Below are 18,988 nucleotides of genomic sequence, written 5' to 3'. Positions count from 1 at the left end.
ATATGTTCTCTATTTCTGCTGTTTCTAATTTTAAACATATAACTTTGATTTGACAATTTAAGAAAGAAAACGTAAATCACAAACATAATCTCTAATCCATACACCTGCATTTGCCTCGTAGCTCCGGTTTAAAACTAAAGCAGCTTAATGTCTTGACTAAATGGTTACATTTAAGGTAAGCGGAAAATTGTGTGAAGTTGAAGCTGCTCATAATTTCTCCTGCGGTTCCACTGATGAGAAGTGGGGAGTGAAAATTAGAAATGTTGCTGTGATCCAACTAGCTGGTCAAGATTCAAAAGACCATAATAATCATCTCCCATCAACTAGGCCATAAAGTCTTGGGTGACCATGTTGAACATGTTGTTTCTGCTCTGGGACCAACATCTACCAGTCACCTTTCTCAGTTCCTCCTGAACCTGGAATAAACGAAACAAACAGATGAGTAGGAGCAGTCTGTAAAAGTGTACTGAGATATTATTCACACAAATGGAGTTTCTTACCTCGCTGTTCATGAAGCAGTACAGCAACGCCACAGTGAAGCCCTGTAATAGCATGGTAAATTAGAGTCACTGTTCCGAAGCACTTCCAGTGGGGTTTGGGATAATCTTTATCGGATCATTCCACCATATTGGCAAGGTTGGTTGATTTGTTTACGAGCTATAAATGCTCACAGTCACTGAGAGAGCTTAAGAGATTTCTGTGTTATTGTGGTTTTCAGGCCTGTCCTGCTAATACATGAATAAAATGAGAATGTGGTGCATCTAAACCAGCTCTGTTGGGATGCCAAACAACAGAATAATGATATATTTAGCCTTATTGACAGTGTGGATCCATATAAACTACCAAACAAAGAGTGGAGGAATGATTGGGATATGCTGCATCCCCATTCTTTCACTTTTTCATCGCTCATTTGTGGCTAAAGTGTCTATTTAATTCCTGTTTAACTATAAACACTTTCAACTACCAACACTTTGAATTTTTTTTACTCAGCCAATGGTGCATTTCACTCAGTTACTGGCATATTTCACTCAGTTACCGACATATATCACTTTATTACTGACATATTTCACTCAGTTACTGGCATATTTCACTTTGTTATTGGCACTTTTCACACAGTTACTGACATATTCCACTCAATTACCGACATATTTCACACAGTTACTGACATATTTCACTTAGTTACCACCATACTTCACTCAATTACTGACATATTTCACTCAGTTACTGACATATTTCACACAGTTACTGACATATTCCACTCAGTTACCGACATATTTCACTCAGTTACTGACATATTCCACTCAGTTACCGACATATTTCACTCAGTTACTGACATATTCCACTTAGTTACCACCATACTTCACTCAGTTACTGACATATTCCACTCAGTTACTGACATATTCCACTCAGTTACCAACATATTCCACTCAGTTACTGACATATTTCACACAGTTACTGACATATTCCACTCATTTACTGACATATTTCACTCAGTTACTGACGTATGTCTTATGAGTACCTGGAAGGATCCCAGCACCAGTTCAAAGAAAAGTCTGGCCTCCAGCCCCACATGCTCAGGGAACAGGGCGAACACTACGTAATGGACTCCAAACAGAGGGATCAGCAGCAGAGTGGACTTCACCATCCTCCTGCAGAGGGCAGCAGAGAAGACAACATTGACAAGCCCAGTATAGGATGGATACAGCATTTAATAGGGATGGTAGATTCTTTTTGTTCCAATACTCTATAACACTAGTACCCCACAACATGACCATTGTGCCTTTAAAAACTTGTGTAATGCTTTATTATAACTATGATTTTTCACATATACAGTACTGTCAAAAGTCAGAAAGAGCCCTTTTTATTTAATTCCCAGTCAAAGTTGCCATTAAGTACAAGTTACTCATTTTTCAAGAGATATTTCTGAGAAGAGAAAAGGTAAATAAGTGAAAAACAGGAACTCCAAAGACACTAAAGCTGCCCCCATCAGATAAACAGCACTTAAAGCTTTCATCTCTGAGAGAGAGGAGGAAATCAAGCTGCTTCAGATCTGAAAACATCCACAGGTGTTTCTGTCCATCCTTCCACTGTGAGAAGACGACTCAGCGCTGTGGGTCTGAAAGGATGTGTAGCTGATCAAGAAGAACCTCACTGAGAAAAGGAGACGGACACATCAAACAAAGAAGCTGAACGATGGACTGACCACCCCAGAGTCCAGACCTCAACACCACTGAATGTGTTTGATTACTTCAGAAAATGATCAACCAGCTTCTGAGACTGAACTTTGGAGGTGTGTCTGCAGATTCTTTGAGGAGCTGAAAGTGAGTCTCCTGAAAAGAATGGAAGCTGGAATAAAGAGAAGGAGTGACTCACTGAACACTGAATGCTTGATATGATAACATTTAGTTTCTGTGTAATTTTCGGTGAATTTATATGTTTTCTGATTTTTTCCTGAGGCTGAGAAAATGATTAACTTGTCCTCAATGAAGTGTGGACTTATCAATTCTTCAGTGTCTACAATCCATTTTGTATCCAGTCAAATGTGGCGTTACCTGTACAGTGGTCTTTCTCCTGAATGACAGTCAGGGGTCTTTGTCTTCAACACAATAATCCTACTGATGTTCACAAATACAAGAAAGTTCACCTGCAGTATGTAAGAGGTACATTAATAGCTCAGCTGAGTGAATGAACTGTTTAATATGGAGGTATGGTGGTAATGCTAAACCTTCATACTCACAAATACTGAGAGGAGGATGGGTGTTTTGATTATCCACCAGAGACCACTGTCCAAGTCATCCCAGCATCTGCCAATACACACACAAACACAATATGACTTTAATATGACACTGAACTTCTGTTAATGACTGTTAATCAATTACTATAAATATTTAAGGGAACCATATCCTACTAGGTTTTCCTCTAAAGTCAACTATAAAATTTGAATGGCTTCATGTACCAAAAAATATCATAACTCATTTTACGTGATCATTTTCCAAGCACTCTTGATGTTGTTAAACAGGCTTTTTTATTGCCTTTAAGACTGATATATGTAAATAACCTGGCTGCCATGCATTGCGCCTCTTCCAAAAAGCAGCCCAGTCTGAAAAGTCAAAACAGCTGTCAAGTTGGGACTGAAATCTTCAGGGACAGAAAAAATAAACTTCAGCTGCTCCTTTTAAACAAGCAGGTCCTTTGGAAGGCTGCAGTGATCCATGTGCTTGCTGACAGCCATGAACAGTACAACATTTAATCATTTTCCCACAGCTTCCACTCCGATGACTCTAGGGTCCAATCCTAGTTCTCCCCTCGCCCCTACCACTTAGCCCTTACCCTTCCGTCTTGCATGTTCACGTCTAGGGGTAGGGTGTGCTGATTTTTGTTGAGATAGAGGGGTGGGGCGAAGTGTTAGGAATACATGTCCCTCCAAAATGACGTTGTTTCAGTGTATTATGGTCCTTTTCTTCATAACAAGCATAAAAAATCTCTAGTATGCTAATGTCTTGGTAGCTAGCTAAATTTCCTGTTATGGAGACATCAACATATGAGCAATTTTTTATGCTTGTTATGCAAGAAAAGGATCACAACGGGAAAATTCGGACAAGAATCTGGTGAATAACTGACTTCAGCTTCATATCACTGAAGAATTAGGGGTGGGTGATAATAAATAATTGCCCCCCTCTTTGAAGGCATATGATTCCCTAAATGTAACTAAAGCCCAGCAGTGAGGAGCTGAACTTTACCCTCCTCTGCTGTCACTGCAGACTGGCAGGGTCGCCTACAGAGCAGCGCTGGTAGCTGTTAATGAAGTAATGATCTTTTTTATTTGATCCCATTTCAGAGGGAAGATTTCAACCACTACCCCTTGTAACTCAGTTCCAGGAGATACTCGAAAACAGGGGACAGTAGTAAAAAATAGGAAATGGGATTGGGCCTTTATCTTACCCCTGGTTGTCAAACTGAAGCTTTAAGAGCATCCAGATGATTATCGTCACAGACGGGGTTCCTGCAATGTATAAAGTCATTTCATTAGAAGATGAGCACATTGATGTGATATTTACTGTAATACAGACACTGGCACTTCTGTTTTTCTTACCCCAGCCGATCAGCGTGTACCACCAGAAGACGGCCCTCTTTTGGGTGAAGGTGAACACCAGGAGAGTCTGCAGGTACAGTCCCTCCACTAGCAGCCAGTAGAAGTTTGCCAGGACAGAAAACTGGAAGAATGTCACTGTAGCTTTGCACACAACCTGGTTAGTAAGATCACACAAGTAGTGGGTTTTTATCAGGTGTCTACTTTGCTTTTGAGTCTGAAAACCGGCCTGTTGTTTCTGCACTGCCAGTAAACTAACTTCTCACACGTGGATATTTTACACAAAGGATTTTGTACTTACATAGCAACAATACTAATAATGATACTAACAGAAACAATAATATATTAAAATAATATAGGACGTATTACTAACTCCAGAGCATTTTTAATCTGGTCATTTTTAGACGGTTCCTAACACTGAAGCAGATGGGGAAGCAAGCACAGGTGCTTTATTTCACAATCTTTGTGAAATAACAAAAGAATCGCACAGTTCAGTTCAAAGATGTGGCTGTAGTATACCATCACCGAGAGATGTGGACTCGAGTCATATGATTTGGACTCGGGTCCAACTCGAGCCATGAATTTGATGAATTGAGGCTTGACTCGAAAAAATCGAGAAGGACTTTGACTTCAACACCAATGACTCGGACATCAGCCTGTGCTGACTCGGGACTTGAATCAGGACTCGACTTGGGACCTGAATCGGGACTAGAGTGTCAAGAATTGAGACTTGCAAATTAGTGACTTGTTCCCACCTCTGCCTTTAACCTGTTAACTGTCGCCCCATTATTGCCTGAAACGACATACCCAAAGTAACAGGGGGCGCTGTTCCCACACACTTTGGGTTACAGTCATGATCTTGGTCTCGTTTGAAAGGTAACACTCCCAACCGTCTGATGAATCATATGAATTAGTGACACAGAGTAACAGAGGCTAGAATGGAGGAGTTTATTTCTGCCTGACTCATAGATCTCTGAACTGATCTCTGACTCTTGCCATGTTATGAAGACCACGTGTTTTGGATTGTGAAGGATTTGAAGGTGAGGACTGACAGATTTACTAGCGTTGCTCATTCAGTGCTCGTGTTGCAAATGAGACGATCGTTACTGCTGTGAATAACTGATCATAAAATGGTTTTGTGGGAATTAAATCCCAAAATTTCAAGCTTTCTAACGGTGTATCGCACCACCATATTCCTGACGATTTGATGCATAAAAATGATGCATAAAAAACGGAAGTGACCGCTTCAGTGGAAGTGTGTCGATACCAGTACATTGATCTAGAAGACTTTAACATAGCCATTTTGGGTTCCGATGGTTGTATGACACTTTTTGCATAATGCATGCTGGGTATTTTAGTGAGAGAACACTGATGGACAGAAACACAAGAAGGGTACAAAATCACAAATTCTGTCAAACCAACGAGGTGGAGGGATGCAATGCTGCACTATATAACAATACAGAACAAATAAAATGTTAAATTCTAGCTACAGGCCAGAACACCCCGACAAGCTGTTCTCTTATTGGAGCACAACGTTCTTCTGATTCCTGAGGTTTTTAGCTGTTACCGTGGAGACAGTGCAGTGATCAATAGTCTGGTCAGCGAATAACACGCCGTCTTTCACGAACACAGCAACGCCCCTCAGAATAAAGGAGGAGAAGAGGTTGAGGTGGATGCAGGTGCGGGTGCACAGCAGCTTCCTGTGGATTCAGTGGAGATTAGCATATGCAGTTAGCAAAACACCAGTACCTCAGGAAGCTCTGCTGTTGTGAGTGACTGAGACACATTAATGAGTACCTGAAGATACAGAAGATGAACACGGCAATGCAGAGAGAGCCTAGCGACACACCATAACCGACTGAGTACATCAACTTCACAGTAGCAAAGTATTCTTGCTAGCACCAAAGAGAAAGAATGAAAGGAGATTAGCTAGAAAAGTAATATTGTTGTACTGTATGACACAAATTAAGGTAATAGCAGTTCATAATATGCACTAAGACCTGCGCTGTATGGCATCTTCATTCTAAATAAGATTTTCTAAGAGAGGCGCTAAGTATCGTCAGTCTACACACTATATGGACAAAAGTATTGGGACACCTACACATCACACCTACAGGGAGCTTTTATGAATCCTATTCTAAATCCATAGGCATTAATATGGAGCTGGTGCCCCTTTGCAGCTCTAACAGCTTCCACTCTTCTGAGAAGCTTCTACAAGATGTTGGAGAGTCTGTGGGAATTTCTGTCCATTCATCCAGAAGAGCATTTGTGAGGTCAGACGCTGATGGACGAGAGGGTCTGGCTCACAGTCTCCGTTCTAGTTCATCCCAAAGGTGTTGGATGGGGTTGAGGTCAGAATTCTGTGAGGGCCAATCAAGTTCTTCCACACCAAACTCACCCAGTCAGGCCTTTATGGAGCTGCTTTGTGCACTGGGGCTCAGTCAGGCTGGAACAGGAAAGGTTCTTCCCCAAACTGTTCCCACAAAGTTGGAAGTGGACAATTGTCCAAAATGTCTTGTTCTGCTGAAGCATTAAGATTTCCTTCACTGGAACTAAGGGTTCTAGACAAACCCCTGAAAAACAGCCTCATATCATCATCCCTCCTCCACCAAACTTTACAGCTGGCACAGTGCAGTCAGGCAGGTAACGTTCTCCTGGCATTCGTCAAACCCAGACTCGTCCATCAGACTGACAGATAGTGAAGTGTGATTCGTCACTCCACAGAATGCGTTTCCAGTGGCGGCGCTTTACACCACTCCCCCTGACAGGTGGCATTGTGAATTTTGATCTTAGGCTTGTGTGCAGCTGCTCGGCAATGAAAACCCATCTCATCAAACTCCTAATGCGCATTCTTGTGCTGATCTTGCTTCCATAGGCAGTTTGGAGCTCTTTAGTGAGTGATTCAACAGAGGATAGGCACTGTGTGTTTCAGCCCTCGGCAGAGTTTGGGTGGTCTACCGCTTTGTGGCTGAGCTGTTGCTTTTCCTAGATGCTTACATTTCACAATAATAGCACTTACAGTAACCAATTCTGCCCACTACTTAGGACTCCCCCAGTCACACGATACTACCAGCGCTAGTCCAAACCAGCCACCGCATCTTTTCAAATTGCCGCTAACGCAACGTCATTGAACAGCTGAACACGCTCGGAGGAGAACATTAACCACCAGTTCTGATACATCAGCTAACAAACGTCTGTGCTGGCTAGCATCGGGCTGAGTGATGGGGGGAGAGTGAGGCCAGTTGTGCTCTCTTGGGCTGCTGGTCATGGATGGCTGTAGCATCACTAGGGACTGAGCTCACTCACAAGCTGTCTGGATACTTTTGAACATGTTACAGTGTACAGTTAGACTCACAGTTTAATATGGAGAACAGAGAAACTAATTAATTATTGCGATTTTAAGATATTTGATTTATATTTACAAAATTTGTAATACTTTGTGCCTGGTGTCTTCTTCCTCGCTGGCGTCCACCTGAAGACAAGCAGTGTAATAGGGGACACTCTGACCACTCCAGCCGTCACTGGTGCAGTTACGGATGATGACGACTGTGAAAGTGAAGCACATCCAAGATGTCAGCTCACACTCCAACAGGGACTAACAAGATTCTGTGTTGGACTTTTTTGGTCATTTTATTTTGTCCACTATAGGTTGTCCACAGATGCTCTTTGTTCGCAAACTATCTGGTGAAACATGATTAAGAACAGAGTTAGGTTTAGGTCTGGCTTACTTCTCCTACCACTAGGCTATTAGTAATGCAACAGTATGATTCTAGTAAAAGCTGGCCAGCAAAGCAGCCCCAAACCATAACACTTCCACCACCATGCTTTGCAGCTGGTATTAGGTTCTCAGCTTATATTTATTGGGGCGCCCTTGCCTGGACATGTTGGCTGAGGTTTTAAATCTTCTTCACTTGTAAATGATCTCCTGGACTGTGGAAGGATTGATTTCCAATATTTTGGATATCTTCTTAAACCCCTTCCAAGGCTCATAGGCATCTACAACTGTCTTTCTGAAGGCCTCAGAGAGCTCCTTTGATTATCCCACACCCCAAAAACAATGAGCACACCAGGATGATATGATGCAGCTGAGTTTCAAGTGAGTTGTGGGGCGCTTTACAATGTGCAACTCAAGTAAAATTTATCACCCTATGAAATGTTTGTCTTTTTTGAATGTCTTTTGTGGGCATATCAGTATTTAATTTTCAGCCAAATAGTATGTATTGATGAACAATAGAAATGTGTAATTATTTATTTTAAATTAAATAATTTATTTTAAATAATCTTAAATTTAAAATGATTTATTTTAAATATCAAAAAATAGCTGAGATGTTATTTTTCTCTTTTAAAAAGTAAGTACACCCTTGGCTGCAGTAACTGGTACTGCCCACTTTGGAAAAAAAAACCTTATATAGGGGTTTCCTTTGACTGTCTATCAGTGTCTGACATCTACTGGCAGAATTTTTTGCCCTCTCCTCCATGCACAATTCTTTCAGCTGTGCAGTGTTTGATGGGTTTCTTGCATATACAGCCCAAATCCCCCCCACAGCATTTCAAAGGGCTTCAGATCTGGGCTTTGATTTGGCCATTCCACAACCCACCATTTCTTCCTTTTGATGGATTTGATGATCCATGCCTTGGTGGATTTATTTGTATGTTTGGGATCATTATCCTGTTCGAAGGTCTTCTTCTCCAGCTTCAACTTTTTCACAGATGGTCTCACATTTTCCTCAAGCACTCTCTCTGAAAAAGAGGTTTTTGGCTTATATTTGCTGGGGGGACCTTGTCTGGACATGTTGGTAGGGGTTTTAAATCTTCTCCGCTTGTATAGAATGGTGGAATGGTTGATTTCCTATATTTTGGATATCTTCTTAAACCCCTTCTCAGACTCATAGGCATCTACTACCCACATCTCAAATGCAAAGAGCAAACCACAACAGATATCTGAGGTTTAAATAAGACAAGCTCTTCCAAGATATTCTCTAACAACAGTCTAATCAATAGCACCTGATCGGGTGCACCTGATTTCATGTGACATGCACCTGATTTTCATCTGACATGTTTGAAGTAGTGATATAAGTAGGGGTGTACCTACTTTTTCCACATAAATTGCATTACCATTTATTTCAATTATATAAAGGGTGTCAAAAATGTGAAATGTTAACTTAGGTCACAATTATTAACATCAAAATGAAGATATGTGTATCTTCAAAATATTGGAAAAACCTCTAAACTATATATATATATATATATATATATATATATATATATATATATATATATATATATATATATATGTAAGGAGGTGAGGTGAAGGGATCTTTGCCTGGATTAGCGCTGTGTTTCTGCAGAGATGGTGGACAGAACACTGACGCGCTCTCTCCGACTCGTGCAGCAGGCCAACAGTTTACACCATCCCACTCCACCGGACAATCTGAGAAACACCAGCATATGGGCCTCAGGAGAGTCAGCCATGACTTCTGCATTTGCTTCATACATAATTAACATGCATAGGTTATTCCACTCACAGAGGGCCTGAGCTCCGCATAGTTATGAATAATTATGAACAATGTTATTTTGGAAATCCATTTTTTTTATTTACTCTTTTGCTATTGGAAACTATTCATAATCAGAATCACTTTATTTCGTCAAGTATGTTACACATACACATATTTACTACTATGCTCAGCGGAATGACACAGTTATTGTGAAAAAAAAACAATAACTGCACGTGTAGAACGATTCTCCGGATTGTGCTCTCAGAATTAACTGAACAATAATAAAAATGTAAAAATCTTGAGAAATATTACTGGAGTAGCCTTCTATAACCTGGAAACACCACACTGCAGTTCTTTACTACCACTTACAACGACCACTATTCAGTAGTTAATCAATCTAACTAACCAACTAAATGTAATTAACTAAGCTATTTGGAAAGTGCAGAACTGAGACTGGGGTGAATCTGTTTATTCCCTGCCAGTCTATTGTTGGCCTGTCTAAAGCCAGTGCTGCATTGGCGGGTACCTGTGCTTTGGCTCGCTTTGGAAGGAGGTTGTGATGAGCCTTCCTGCATCCGAACCTGACACTCAGCCTTTCTCTCGTGTAAGTGCAGCACGATTGAACACTCAGGGTGAGTGAGTCGCACCTAAAATCACCCACAAAGACACACAAGCATCAGCATGCAGCTAAAAAACATGCACAATATGACCTTACAGTCAAACGGCAGGTATAAACTTACTCCACTCAGTGCACACAACAGGATCCAGAAGACAGCGTTATGACGCAGATCCATCCTAATGCTCTTAATGACGGGACGTCCAAGGCCAGGATTTGGAATCATCGGGAGCGCGGCATCAGATCCAGCCTCGTACTGCCTTCGCGTCTCTATTTGCGCTCTCTCTATTTTCTTTCAGCGCATGGTGAAGGGAGTCCCTGGTGGTATACCCCACTTTCCTGTCTGTTTTGCTTCTCTAACAACCAGAGGACCACTATTTAATTCATATTTCAATCCAAGTTTCTAACTTGAAAATAAAGTTTTTATAAGCCATTAAAATACTAAACAACAGCATTCTGTGGTCTATAGTGGCACCTGGCTCATAGGAAACTTTAGTGTCTGATGCTGGGACCAATTTTATGAGCTAAAAGTTCTGATAACTCTGATATAATTTGATTTTTATATTGTCGACTTTATTTTCATAGTGTAATTTTTAAAATGGTGCTGTACCAGAGAACTTGTACAGACGAGAACTGCCACTCTGTAATGTCTCCCGGGTTTCTCAAACACTAGAGGGCGCTCCCGAGAGAGTCCGAAATGAATGGGTTAAGATAGAGCATTTGAGCAAAATCATAGTTTAGAAATGCTCAAACATTTTAAATATATAAGAATACAATCGGTTCCTGAACACAGATCAGCATAAAACATTTGAACACCGCTGTTATATTTTTAAGAGCTTTTAATCTCGAGTTATAGGAGTTTAAAAAGGCGACTCTTGTACATCCATGATGTCAGTGAGCGCAACGGGCCAATGAGCTGTTCCGCTCGCCAGCCAATCAGCAGTCAGTAGCAGTAAAGCCCGCCTTCTGCTGCCCAAAACCCGTTTGCTGTAGAAAAAAGGAAACATACAGATGAGTTTTCTTTGCTTTTTTAGTGAAATCCATCCTTCTACTTTCTAAAATTAAAGGAAAGTTCTGGTTCAGTGATTAGAAGCTATTTTAACTTTTCATTTTAGCAGTTCAGCTCCGCTCACCCCCATTAATTTAGGACTCGCTCGCAGGCGCTCTCTGCAGTCCTGTTTTTGATGTAATGGGGGAAATAGGAAGAGGCCAGTCTTCTAATTAAACAGCTCTGGCTTTACTGACTGATATGAACACATGGTGGGAGTCGGGGGGGTGGAGCTACCCATAATTTTTTGTGGTTTTGATTTCTGCTAATAGCTTCTTATTTTTCACCAACTCTTCATGTTATAACGTATTAGTCTCTTGGTAGGTTTGATTTGAATACATTTTACATTTTTGTAACCCATATCATGATCTGCAATTGAATATACAGATTACAAATTGAATCATAGATTTTAGCATTATTTTATTATTCTAACCATGATAATATTTTGTGTTCAAATTTACCAGTTCAGCCTGTCTTACTGTCATCTACAGTAATGTGCCAAAGCCAAAGGCCCTTCATTTATTTAATTTTTGGTCAAAACGCCCATTAAGTACAAGTTATTCATTTTTTAGGAGATGTATCCGAGGAGATTAGACATAAGATAATCTAATTGAATAAGGAAAGGAAAATAAGTGAAACAAATGGGAGTTTTCAAGATACAGAGAAAATGGGGCTCCTGACAACCACCTGGAAGACCCTGGTAGACCCCAAAACTGCCCCCATCAGATAAACAGCACTTAAAGCTTTCATCTCTGAGAGAGAGGAGAAAATCAAGCTGCTTCAGATCTGAAAACATCCACAGGTGTTTCTGTCCATCCTTCCACTGTGAGAAGACGACTCAGCGCTGTGGGTCTGAAAGGATGTGTAGCTGTCAAGAAGAACCTCACTGAGAAAAGGAGACGGACACATCAAACAAAGAAGCTGAACAATGGACTGACCACCCCAGAGTCCAGACCTCAACACCACTGAATGTGTTTGATTACTGCAGAAAATGATCAACCAGCTTCTAAGACTGAACTTTGGAGGTGTGTCTGCAGATTCTCTGAGAAGCTGGAAGTGAGTTTCCTGAAAAGAATGGAAGCTGGATTAAAGGGAGAGAGTGGACACACTAAATAACAATGAAAGAAATGATATTATGTGTATTATTTAGTCATTTTCAGTTAAATATATATTTGATGATATGTATACAATATATAAAACTGTGGGTCTAATATCAGACAGCCAATATATCGGTCGGGCTCCAAAGTGCAAGAAAAGTCTAAAGTGCAGAAAACAGGCTTATTTCTCTGTGTGCTTCAACTGTGGGAGGACAGCAGTTCTTCCTTTTCCCTGTTTTGGTCCTCTATGGACTCTAAATGCGCCTTTCACGTTACTGCGCTCAATACAATAAACAGCCAGTACAGCTTGAGTGAACTCACACATCTTTTCCCAGACATAAAAGGCCGAGATCCCCCAAAACGGTATGCAAATGTCTTTTTCAAAACAAAGATTTGATTGTCTCTAAACTCTCTTTAACAATTTTTGCAGCTGAAAAAACACAAAAAGATGCGAATGTTGTTAATTGTTTGCAATGCACAGCACACATACGATGAAACTAACAGCTCAGTCCATTCATTTTTAAAGCGAGTCCTCCCCCATGAGGAGCCAAAGTAGTGCTGACAGAAGGCAGGTATTCGTCAGCAGAGTCCCTTCCTTGTGTACTCATGCAATATTGAGATAGGAGCTCTGTGAGAGAGGTGAGAAAAGAAGAATATGTTTCAGCCTCAGCGTCACTGTTAGGAGCAGGGTTGGTATAAATGTATTGGTCTTATTTGGATAAAGTTGGAGATTAACCTCGTAGAAAAGCCATAGCTATAGTGAAGGTGCAACACTTCAGCGCCCCCTAGTCTATCTGCACTGATGCATGCATTAATAAGAGTTATATTTACAATTTGCTGTACAATATTTTGAGTGATCTTTCTCAACCGTGCACTGTTTAGGGTTTTCCCAGCCCCCAACACACCTGATCCAACTAATCAGATCATTATTGAGGTAAAGTGGCTGCGTTAAAGCAGGAAAAGCACTAACATGCGCAGGACAGTGGGCCTCCAGGACCAGGACTGAGAAACACTGAGTGTGTTTACATGCACTCAATAATCCAATCATAATCAGATTTCTGCAGTTATCTGATTATTCAGATGGTCATGTAAACAGCACACTCTGGTTTCTTAGGTCGGAGTAAGGTCTAGAAATCTGATTAAGAAATCCGATAAATTTTGGATTTTAGCCCAGTAATCAGATTTCTCAGTACATGTGAACTCTTACTCTGATTTCTTTCGGGATTTCTCAGTCTGTGCATGTGTGAAAACAGCAGTACCGGAAATAAGCAAGCAGTGTTGCCGCGAGATGCAGTGAAACACTTTTGGAGCGACACTGAAACCAAATACATGCTTGATGAAATAAAAGATTGAACTTTTCTTCATGTTCTAGACGAGGAATGTTCATCTTTCCTGGTAAAGTGGCACGGTGTGTTTTTCTTTTTTTTTAAAAAAAGCTGCTTCATGAAGTTCATGAGTTTTACATTACGCTTACATCACGTCTCTGTAAGTTTATTGGCTGGTTGCAAAGCAGAAATCTGATTACTGTCTGATTCATGTAGACCCAGAGTTTCCCCCCATTATTTCCCATTAAGTGCATGTAAATGTGTTGATCTGATTACTGACAAAATCTGATTTTCTGCAGTATTAAGCGCATATAATCACACTCACTGTTTTAGACCACTCAAAAAGGCATTCTGGTGTAACGACAGTAGTTGACGCTGTCAAAAGTTGACGTGGGATTCTCGTAGGGTCGTCTTCTCACATGTGGAAATGTAAATAAAGTCATCACCTTATAGCTACGCCTCCATGTTTAGCCTAATAACCTGGTATTTGAGTCAGCATTTAGCAGGTATAAAAGACAAAACGTCCTGTGTAAAATGTACCTAATAAACTGACAGTTCAGTGCCTTCTCGTTACTATGAAACAGAGTGCCTTAGCATGCCACAAGCATGACTGAGACGTCTGAAGTAGCTTAGCTTGGCTAGGCTAACCATGACAGCTAAAGTTAGAAATTTCTTGTTCTCAGTGTTGCCTTCCCTTCTGAGAAAAACAGTGTATCCATGCCGGTCTAAGATGGTCAGGGCTGGTTTATGCTGGCCTGGTGCTGATTTAGCTGGTCATGCTGGTTGACCAAAACACCAAAACACATCACGTGCTGGTTTTGCTTTTGGTTTTGCTGGCTTTTCTAACAGAAAACCACATGGTTAAGCTAAACTATTATCTCTAGCATTAGCTCAGATAACTGAGGCAGTTTGTTCATGAATGTACAGCCCTGTTGGACAGATGACTGAAAAAGTAGCATTATAGCAGTTTTCAGACCAAAAAATGATTTTTAATGGTTGCCATTCAGGATAAAAACAGTCCTAAAAGACATGAATCAAGTTTCTGGTTCCATGTGAGCTAGCTACATTCTTTCCACAGGATAACGTCTTCCTCTCCAGCCTAAAGGTACCGTGTTTAGCCACGCCATCAAGGCCAGCGTCAAGTTTTTATGCAAGTTTAGTTGTATGTACGATGCATGTGCGCCACCTTCTTTGCACGTTGTTTTATTTTTAAAGCGTCGACTTCTGACAGCATCAACTGTTTTCATTACATGGGCCTAAAACTAGTCTTTAACAGGTGCGTCGCTAGGCCAGTTTTAGACCCTCCTAAATATTATTTAGCTCCCTCTCAAAATAAATGCACATTATTAGTTTAGATCATCAGCAGGTTTTTCACTCTTTCTAAATCATTCAACTGTGCCATCGTATCGGCGCCACCACTGATGCTCTAATCCAGCACTGCCTCAGCTGAGCCATCAGAGATTGTCTAATATAACAGGAGAGGATGGTGACCTTCTGCTGTTTAGCATTGTGGAAAAGTCTAACATCCAGCTCAGCCAATCATATCAGACCTCTTAAACTGTAAGCCAATCATATTCGACCTGAGGGAGGGGCCCTGGTGCTGCTCACTCTCAAAAGTAATGTCATTCAGTAAATACTGAAGTTGTGACAGGATTTTGGCGCACAATCAATATATATTGTATGCATAGCGAATCAGTAAGTAGTTACAGAGTGAAGATACCTACAACATGGATTTGTGGCAAATTATGGTTAATATTAAGTTTTTTCCTGGTTGCTTGTTAGCTAGCTACCTTTAGGTTTTCGTGAGGTAAAAAAAAGTGAGTAGGCTAATGTTAGCTAGCTGACAAGCCAAGTGTTGTAAGAAAGAGGAACAGAAACAATGTTATTGAGGGGGTAGTGCTGTAGCTACAACAACAAGGGCCTGGGTTCGAATCCCCGGCCAGGCAACCAGGGTCCTCTCTGTGTGTCCTCCCACAGTCCCAAGACATGCAGTGAGGTGAACTGGAGATGCTAAGTTGCCCCTCGGTGTGAGTGTGTGAATGTGTATGTCTGTGTATCTGTCCTGTGATGGACTGGGACCTATCCAGGGTGTTTCCTGCCTTCCATCCAGTGAGCGCAGGGATAGACTCCAGCACCCCCGGCAACCCAGGATGATAAGCGTCTTAGATAATGTGTGATAAATGTGTGTAGCATTTTCAAAACGGTCACACCATTATTAGCCATATATTGTTGTTTACACTCAGTTAATGTCAGTGAAATAGTGTTAATCATTTTGTTCACCTCATTTCCTCAAATTGTAGATGGAAATTAAGAGGTGGCAGCTCCTGAAGGCCGGACAGGTGAGAAGATTTTTGCCAGTTCAAACAAAAAATTGAACTGGTTGATCTCTCATTAAACCCTTAAATAGCTAGAACCCACCAGCAGGCCTAAAGTTTTATTACACACTTCTACAATCTAAGAAATGCTCAGTTTGCATTGACGTCCCTGTAGTTACTGAATAATAAGCCTTAGTATGTAATAAGCCTGGATTTTAAGGGTTAATCACTGAGTTTGTGTAAATATGAATTTAATTAAAAAAAAAACAAATGCGATTTTGACACAGGAGAGGGAGAGAGAGATGCTAAAGGAGGCTGATGGGAGCTGAAGCAGCAGGTCTGGTGGAGGTTGGTGATCAAGAAGAAAGCGAGCGAGTGCTGTTTAAGCATTCAGTTCAAATGAGTCTGAATTAGTAGATTAGATTATTAGATAGATTAGATAAGATTAGATTTAACTTTATTGTCATTGTGCAGAGTACAGAGCCAATGAAATGCAGTTAGCATCTAACCACAAGTGCAAAATACAGTATTATTTGCATATAAAGTGCAGGAATCAACTTATTATTCATGTTGGTTATTCATATTGAGTCGTACTGAAAATGCAGGCAAAGAAGAAATACATAAGGAATCTTGTAAATATTGGTTCTTCCATCACAGCAAAGAGAAGATAGAACACAACACAGCAACACATTCTCCTTCAATCTGAAAAACCCTTTCACCATGCAGAGAACCATTTAATCATACAAAGTGTCCTTTGAATGTTCATGGTTCTATATAGAACCATTTTCTTTACTAAAGAACTCTTGAAGAACCATCTTCTTTAAGAATGTAGCACTATATTTTCAAAAAGGTTCTATATAGCACAAAAAGTGTTCTGCTACTGCTACGATGTCAAGCTTGTAACAATAAAGGAACCTTTTTTGGTGCTATATAAAACCTACAACACATTCTCCATCAATCTGAAGAACCCTTTTACCATGCAAAGAACCCTTTGATCATGCAGATGGTTCTTTGAATGCTCATGGTTCTGTATTCCATTTTAGATTGTTGTTAATATGATCTAATGAAAGGTTCCATCGTTCTTAGCTTGGATCTAATATTATATAGTCATAAAAAAGCCTTCGATTGGTGACTTTTACATTATGTGGTTGTTCTTTAAACTTTAAAGACACTAATCTCATCCACTGAAAGGTTCTTTAGGGAACAAAAAGTGGTTTGACAGTTCTGCAAGTTCTGTTGACAGGCCATTGTTTTGGTTGCCCTGCAAAAATAATCACTTCAGTTGTATTAAGACACATTCCTGCAGTGTCTTATTCTCTGTGAGCTTAGCCAGATAAACCCAGCATGCATGAGAAAATAGACGGACCAAACCAGACCAAAACTCTCGCCATACTAGGTCACACATATCTCTGGAACATCTGTGCTATACAGAACACGCGGTGCTGTCCTCTTCACTCCTGGGAATGATGGCATGACACGTAAAGCCTCCCGGAGATCGAGTTCCTCGAGTGGAATGTATTTGGGGAACATGCCTGTGTTGTGGTGCGGTAATGTAGAAGGTTGTGTTTGTATTATGAGGGGGGCTGGTTCTGTGTATCTGCTTGGACTGGAGGATATTTTACTGGTTCTTAGAAGGAAAAATAAATTTTAAATGACGTTATATATTTACATGAAATCCATGTTTTACGTGAAATGGTTCTGAATATGCTGCCTGATGCCTGTTTTGAGTTTTGAGATACAATTTTAGCCTAAAGTGTTTAAGTAGGTGGCTTGTTTCAGATTGATGTCTATGACAATGCCAGACCAGAACATCGTCCATAGCATCACACACTCCAGCAGCTTGTCTCATTCCCAACAGTGCATCCAGGTGCCATCACTTCCCCAGGAAAATGGGGCGCACACACCCTGCTGTCCGCATGATGTTAAAGGAAATGGGATTCATCAGACCAGGCGACCTTATTCCACCACTCCAAGGTCTCTCTTGTTTGTGTGGCCATTTTAGGCACTTTTGGCAGTGGACAGTGGTCATTAAACATCTCTGTGACTGGTTCCAGAATAGCTCTCTGTCATTTCAGGCCAGTAGAGTTGCAGCAAATCTCTCTTTTAATTTTCTATTGATTTTTAGAAGAAACACTGGATAAGCAAGTGTCTCAAAATGTTTGGACACATAGTAGATTCATCATCATCATCATAATGTTTAACCTCTTAATCCCCACAACTTCCTCCAGCTCATTCCGGGGGACCCCGAGCCGCTCCCAGGCCAACTTGGAGACATAATCCCTCCAGTGGGTCCTAGGACAACCTCAGGGTCTCATCTCAGTAGGCTGACCGGGAGGCACCCAGGGGGCATCCTGATCAGATGCCCAAACCAGTTCAACTGGCTCCTCTCAATGCGGAGGAGTAGCGGCTCTACTTTTAGCTCCTCATGGATGACCGAGCTCCTCACTCTGTCAGTAGAATGCAGCCCGCCACCCTGCGAAGAAAGCTCATTTCTGCTGCTTGTATCCATGATCTCATTCTTTCGGTCATTACTCAAAGCTTATGACCACAGGTGAGGGTTGGGATGTAGACCGACTAGTAAACAGAGAGCTTTACCTTATGGCTCAACTCTCTCTTCACCACTACAGACCGGTACAGTGACCGCATTACTGCTGCCGCCTCTCACCATCCTTCTTCCCCTCACTTGAACAAGACCCGAGATACTTAAACTGGTTAAAATGATTCTTTAATAGTTATTTAGTAAAGAAAACAGTTCTATATAGAACCATCTACAGCACATTCTTCATCAGTCTAAAGAACCCTTTCACAATCCAAAGAACCCTTTAATCATGCAAAGGTTCTTTAAATCTTCACGGTTTTATATAGAACCATTTTCTTTGCTAAAGAACTGTTACAGAACGATAATTTTTAAGAGTGTAGCACTATATTTTTAAAAAGGGTTCTATATAGCACCAGAAAGGGTTCTGCTATTGTTATGATGTCAGGCTTGTAACAATAGAAAA

General features: G+C 40.8%; 1 protein-coding gene across 1 annotated transcript; it reads right to left on the bottom strand.

Annotated features, from left to right (window-relative positions):
• Positions 1-313: 313 nt before the first annotated feature.
• On the bottom strand, positions 314-10,427 carry ghrhr2 (growth hormone releasing hormone receptor 2). The gene is made up of 13 exons (XM_036571653.1): positions 10,326-10,427; positions 10,167-10,232; positions 9,426-9,564; positions 7,527-7,636; positions 5,888-5,985; positions 5,658-5,790; positions 4,094-4,247; positions 3,943-4,003; positions 2,738-2,804; positions 2,553-2,644; positions 1,520-1,649; positions 501-542; positions 314-416 (listed from the first exon to the last, which is right to left on the bottom strand). Exons 1-13 carry the CDS (start codon positions 10,425-10,427, stop codon positions 324-326), a joined length of 1,287 nt encoding a protein of 428 aa, XP_036427546.1. The 3' UTR covers positions 314-323.
• Between the last annotated feature and the right edge of the window lie 8,561 nt (positions 10,428-18,988).

This window comes from Colossoma macropomum, unplaced genomic scaffold (assembly GCF_904425465.1).
Source record: "Colossoma macropomum unplaced genomic scaffold, Colossoma_macropomum, whole genome shotgun sequence".
In the NCBI taxonomy this organism is placed as follows: domain Eukaryota; kingdom Metazoa; phylum Chordata; class Actinopteri; order Characiformes; family Serrasalmidae; genus Colossoma; species Colossoma macropomum.
The sequence above is the reverse complement of the archived record's forward strand: the minus strand, read 5'-3'. Positions and strand labels throughout refer to the sequence as shown.